Source organism: Opisthocomus hoazin, chromosome 5, assembly GCF_030867145.1.
Source record: "Opisthocomus hoazin isolate bOpiHoa1 chromosome 5, bOpiHoa1.hap1, whole genome shotgun sequence".
In the NCBI taxonomy this organism is placed as follows: Eukaryota; Metazoa; Chordata; class Aves; order Opisthocomiformes; family Opisthocomidae; genus Opisthocomus; species Opisthocomus hoazin.
Window position 1 is genome coordinate 20,237,861 of NC_134418.1, and position 6,524 is coordinate 20,244,384.

The 6,524-nt window shown below is 47.1% G+C and overlaps 1 protein-coding gene across 2 annotated transcripts in view; it reads right to left on the reverse strand.

The window, feature by feature from the left end:
• KCNIP4 (potassium voltage-gated channel interacting protein 4) overlaps window positions 1-6,055 on the reverse strand; it is a 475,426-nt gene extending 469,371 nt beyond the window's left edge. For both annotated transcript variants that reach the window (XM_075420635.1, XM_075420629.1), the window contains exon 1: window positions 5,934-6,055. In XM_075420635.1, coding sequence (XP_075276750.1) covers window positions 5,934-5,994 — 61 coding nt within the window. In that variant the 5' untranslated portion in view covers window positions 5,995-6,055. The remainder of the gene's footprint in view (window positions 1-5,933) is intronic.
• Window positions 6,056-6,524: the final 469 nt, after the last annotated feature.

Genomic DNA, 6,524 nt, shown 5'->3' on the forward strand with positions numbered 1-6,524 from the left:
GCAAACTGAGTGTCTGAGATGGAATAGATTACAGCTGAATGCTGCATGGATCGAATATTCAACCCAAAGCAGGAGTCCTAAGTGCTTATGTGCTACACTGTAAAAGCTTTCCATGACACACTCTAGCTACTTCTCTTATGGGTCTTAATACCTGGAAAGAGTCAGTTCTCTAAGCCTAATACGCCTGAAACTTGTTCAGCTGTTCAGTTACTTATATATCAAATCTCTGAGCATGGGTAGTAACTTCGAAACACAGAACAGCAAAAAAGCAAGCTGTATTTTGTGCAAATTGATATTTTTATCAATATAAAATTTATATTGATGGAAAGCCAAGGTATTTTCAGCATTCATATCAAATATGACTCTCTATACTAGAACTTTGCATATAATTACTGCTTCACATGCTCACTGAATAGAGGAATTGAAGACGGAGGCAGAGACCAAATTTCACACAGAGGCTTCTCTGTCTTATTTCCTCCATCCTGCAGGAGCAGGATGCATATTTTACCTTATAAAATTTGCATCTATTTGCATGTAGATAATGATGACACCTCCTTTATTAGATCACAAGTCCATTTAATTTAGTCCTTCCCTTGTGTATCGTAACTTTCACAGAAAGAACATATCTGTGTTACAGAAGGCTCATGCAGAGACAGAGGATCCACTGGGATACAGGTGCACAAGATAAAATGGCCAGAAGATCTCTGATATCGAAGAAAACACAAACAGTATTTAGGGACAACAGATCACTAGTAGAAACAGTGACACTGACTCTTGACTGACAGCACGTCCTATGGATGGAACTCCTAGACAAACCAAAGCTTTCATGCTGATACGAGTGTCGGTGGAAGTCACTCGGAGAGTCACTGCCTGCTTTTCAGTGTGTCAGATAAATCCCATTTGGGTTATAAAGGAATTAGTCCAATCCATAGCTCCTTGTTCCAGTACCCCTCAATAGGACACTTCAATTTAGTATCAATCGTATCTTGAGATGTATAAGAAGCTGCTTCTTCATTCCCCTCCTTCCACCTCGTCTTTTTTTCCCTGTAATTGTTTTCCAGTGCATTTTTCCTCACTTTTGTCATTTTTCTTACCATACCTTTTCCTAAACTCCTATTTTCAGCTTTTTCTGTGTGTAGCTTCTTGTCCTTCTAGCACACTTTCCTTTGTCTTCTAAGAATGCCTCAAGCAACAAGAGCAAGCCATTCATTAAAAGCAAAAGTGAACACTATTGCACAAAGATCTCTCAGAGGTATGGCAGAGAATACCAAACTCTAAGTAAACTTAAAGTTGGATAAACACCCTTGACTAGTGCTGTTTGGTTTGTCTTCTGCACATAATGCAGAAATGACAGCCTCTTAGCTGACATACGGGAGACCTGGTTGCCTGGGATGTGGAGAAGGCTGAGGTACTCAATGACTTTTTTGCTCAGTCTTCACGGGCAAGTGCTCCAGACACACTGCCCAAGTTGCAGATGGCAAAGGCAGAGACTGGGAAAATGAACAACTTTCCGCTGTAGGACAAGATCAGGTTCGAGACCATCAAAGGAACCTGAAGGTGCACAAGTCCATGGAACCTGATCAGGTGCATCTATGGGTCCTGAGGGAACTGGTGGCTAAAATTTCTAAGACACTACCCATCCTATTTGAGAAGTCGTGGCAGCCCGGTGAAGTTCCCACTGATCAAAAAAGGGGAAACATAACCCCCCATTATTAAAATGGGTAAAAAGGAAGACCCAGCAAACTACAGGCCAGTCAGTGTCACCTCTGTGCCCAACAAGATTATGCATCAGATCCTCCTGGAAAATATGCTAAGGCATGTGGAAAATAAGGATGTGATTGGTGACAGCCAACACAGCCTCACTAAGGCCAAATCATGCCTGACAAATTTGGTGACCTTCTATGACAGGGTTACTGCTTTGGTGGATAAAGGAAGAGCAACTGATGTCATCTACCTGGACTTGAGCAAAGCATTTGACACTGTCCTACACAACTTCCTTGTCTCTTCTATTGGAGAAACATGGATTAGATGGATGGACTACACAGTGAATAAGGAATTGGCTGGATGGTCACACTCAAAGAGTTGCAGTCAATGGCTCAACGTCCAAGTGGAGACCAGTGATGAGTGGTGTTCCTCAGGGGTCAGTACTGGGACCGGTGCTGTTTAACATCTTTGTTGGCAACACAGACAGTGGGATTGAGTGCACCCTCAGCAAATTTGCCAGTGACACCAAGCTATGTGGTGGGGTCGACATGCTGGAGGGAAGGGATGCCATCCAGAGGGACCGGGACAGGCTTGAGAGGTGGGCCCGTTTGAACCTCATAAAGTTCAACAAAGCCAGGTGCAAAACCCCGCACATGGGCTGGGGCAATCCTGAGCATAAATACAGGCTGGGCAGAGAATGGATTGAGAGCAGCTCTGAGGAGAAGAACTTGAGGGTACTCATTGACGAGAAGCTCAACATGACCCGGCAGCATGTGCTCGCAGCCCAGGCGGCCAGCTGCATCCTGGGCTGCATCAAAAGAAGCATGGCCAGAAGGTCGAGGGAGGTGATTCTGCCCCTTTATTCCACTCTCGTGAGACCCCACCTGGAGTCCTGCATCCAGCTCTGGAGCCCTCAGCACAGGAAAGACATGGACCTGTTGGAGTGGATCCAGAGGAGGGCCAAAAAAAATGATCAGAGGGCTGGAGTACCTCTCCTGTGAGGACAGGCTGAGAGAGTTGGGGCTGTTCAGCCTGGAGAACAGAAGGCTCCAGGAAGACCTGATTGCAGCCTTTCAGTAATTAAAGGGGGCTTATAAGAAAGATGGGGACAAACTTTTTAGCAGGGCCTGTTGCGATAGCAGAAGGGATAATGGCTTTAAACTTAAAGATTTAGACTGGATATAAGAAATTCTTCACCATGAGTATGGTGAGGCACTGGAACTGGTTGCCCAGAGAAGTTGTGGAAGCCCCCTCCCTGGCAGTGTTCAAGGCCAAGTTGGATGGGGCTTTGAGTAACGCGGTCTAGTGGCAGGGGGGTTGGAACTAGATGATCTATAAGCTCCCTTCCAACCCAAACCATTCTATGATTCTGACATGCAGAATTTGTGACTGCCCTGTCTAAGCATAGAAAATCTTCAAAACTTATCACAAATGACTCCGTGGCTTTTTAAATGATTTCTATTGGTTGAGTAAAGAAGTGTATATTGGTCAGCACAATCCCCATTTTTAATTCATTATACCCTAAAGCAAAGCAACCAGTTGCTGTGATAGTGTTTTATTCATATTAGTATTCCCAACAGGCTAAGTTTGTCCTAGGTATTGAACCCACAGGCCACCTTGCCGCTAAACTCATTCTTACCCACACAAACTTTTTCTGACAATGTTGTGAGAGCTGTTACTTGGTAAAAGGTACAAAATGTTTCCTTTGTCACTAATAATTTTTATACCTTAAGCTGCTAGTGTATTAGTTGGGCTTTATTTCACTTGGAAAAAATGAAATGGAGGAACAGTTGCACTTCTGTTCATTTTCTGACTCTCAGGCACTACCATTAAATCCCCATGGTAACTCTTGTGCGGGTATTACCATTTAAAAATAAGTAACATTTTAAACATTTTTCACATTTGAAGAGGAACAATGAGAACAAGTCTACCAAATGCTTCCTCATTAAGTAACTAACACAGATACATTCAGAAATGCTGATGCTACTGAAAAGGAGTCAAAAGCTTGGGATTCTGGAGAGAGACAGCTAGAGAAGAGAAGGGTGGAAGGGGAAATTTCAATGAAAAAGGGCCAAAATTTGGAGAATATGAACCTACATGTGGTTTCTCACATAAGGAAGAAGCCCAGAGCTGTGAAGCTAGACACTTGCTTAAACAAAAATCAAGCTAGTGATGAGATGCAAGTTGAGTGGTGATCTAATGTATGTCATTCTCCAAAAAGAAAGGCGGTATTTTCTTTTAACTTTGTCATTTTTATCTTTCCATTTCTGGCATAAGAACTTATTTTTGAGGATGCTTTTCCTACAATAACTCATATTTCAGTTAGATTTTGCTTTTTATTCTAAAACAGTGCAAAAGTATGTCTTACTACCTCTCACCAATCTCTACCTACCTATCTCTACCTCTCACTACAAGCTTAAAATGAATTAAAGCCATCATTAGTTTCTAAAAGCTACAAGGCATGCATATCAAGAGGACCAAAATGGAACCCACACCTAATATACAGTTAAGCTGAAAACATTTTCTGTAAAGATATCATATTGGTATTTCATATTATCTGTATGATGTGGATTCAGATCATATTTCCCCAGTTTTCATATAGACACTTTCCTGATATTGCTAACTATACCTATAAGAAGAAATGTTAAGCTGCAAACTCTCTTTATGCTTTAACACCTGTAGTAACGACCCATAAACCAACTTATTCCTCAACAGCAGCTGTGCAAATCCACTGTGTCTAAATTATGACTGTAGTTTTGTTTAGCCCAAACAGTCCTGCATGGTGGTTGCACAGGTGTAGCTAAGAGCCTGCCTGGTGTTTGTCGCTGGTGATGTATGCGTTATGGAAAAACAGGCTGACTTTCAGATCTCTAACAGACTAGAGCTGTAAGGCTCTTAGCTGTAAGTGGTATGTGGAGGGAAAAGTCTTAATTACAACCTGGGGGGCTGCGATCTGAAAAGCAGTGAGAAGTATCACATCACTTTGGTGGCTGAGTCCCTTGTTGGAGAACCATAATGACAAAGTATGCTTTTTTTTTTCTGAAGCTTTGAAGAAATGCAAAGATGGATTAACAACTGAGCTGACAGCCTAGAACTAATTGCATACTCAGTTACAAAGGTTCCTTATCCCTAAAGCAAATGATCTAGTATCCTATCTGAAAGGCTACAAGTCCTAACGCATGAGAAATGCTGGGATGTTAAGAACAGAGAAGAACCAAGTACAATCCAACAGAGGACACGTGGCTGTGAGCCTCTTCTAGCAAGCAAAAAGACTATTCTGAAAAATCAGAAATCAGGCAAAGGGTGGGACTCCACTGCGTCTTTCAAGCAACTTCATGGCAAGGCTGTTACTCTACACTGGCATCACACAGTTTGTGAGAGATCTAGCAACACAGCAGGAAACGTGAAATAGTTTTCCATCTTTCCTTAGAAAATAACTTTCCCCTATTTTTGATCGGCTGTTTTGCAAAGTTTTTCATTAACTCTCCAACCATCACCTGCTAAACCACCTTACCTTGAGCTAAGGCACCCTTCTCAGCAGCAGCATGTTACACACACTGCACCCAAGCAGCATCATTTCTCAATAACTCTGTTTCCTAACCATGCTGGGAGAAAACTCTGACACTCCAGGAGTCACAGTCACCGTGGCGGACAGCAAAGCATGCTTTTCTCCTCCCTAAAATGCAAGTTATTTTGTAACCTTTCTCAGGTGACTATGCAACTGCAAATTGCACTACAGAGAAGAGAAAGGTGCCAGGTAGCCTTCTGCTCACCAGAAGAAGCTGGTCTCCATCAAATAATTGTTACTTGGGCATCGAAGATACAACGTTAATCAAAGCAACGAGGTCTAAGTGAGACCGATCAGAATTGCCTACTGGGAGTTGGTAATCAGAGAGGATGTGCGTGATGCTCCCGGGAGGTTCATACCCGGCCCCAGGTCATTTCAGCGAAGGCAAAAGTACCAGCTGGGTCATAACAGGCATCTTACGGCGAACCTCACCAAGCCGCGAACGTTTCTCCCCCCGAGATCCCAGGCGTTAAGCGTTTGCTCACTGTCCCCCCAGACACACGTTTTTCCAAGACACCGCAGATGCGTTAACCCCACGCAAGCAGGCAGCTTCCCCCTCCCCGCCCCACGCCAAGTTGCCAGACTTGCTGCTTAAAGGCGGGGGACAAGACCCCAGAATCACTGAGAAAAACCCCCCTCCCTCCCGCCCCCCGCGCCCTACCGCCTGTGGAGCTGGCCTCCTCCAGCTGCGCCGAGATGCTCTCCACCCTCCTCACGTCCATGCCGGGCGGCGGGAGGCGCCCGGAGCCGCGGCCGGGCGGGACGCGGCGGGGCAGGGCGGCAGCACCGCCGCGCCGGGGCCGCGGGAGCCGGAGCGGGGCCGCGGCGGAGCGGAGCGGAGCGGGGCCGGGCGAGGCGCGGCGGAGCGGAGCGGGGCCCCGCCTCGGCGGCGGCGGCGGCGGCACCTCCCCCGCCACCCGCGGCGGTGCGGGGCGGGCCGCGGCGCGGGGCTCCGGGGCGCCTCCCGCGCAGAGGGGGGGGGGGGGGGCTCGGCAGTGGGCAGCTCCCCCGGGGCCGCCTGCCTTCGCGGGGCTGAGCCGCACCCGCGCCCCGGGCCGGCTTGGGAGCGTGAGGGTGCCGCGGGGAGACCCCCGAGGTGGAGCCCGGCGGGGGCGGGCCGCGGTCCCCGCTCCGCTCCGCGGCTGCACGCCGGTGGTTTCTGCATCACCTGTTAGCGCCCTGCGTGCGGGGCCAAGCTGAGCCCTCGGCCAGGGCAGCTCCCGTCCCAGCCGCGCTCCACCGGCCCCTCTGT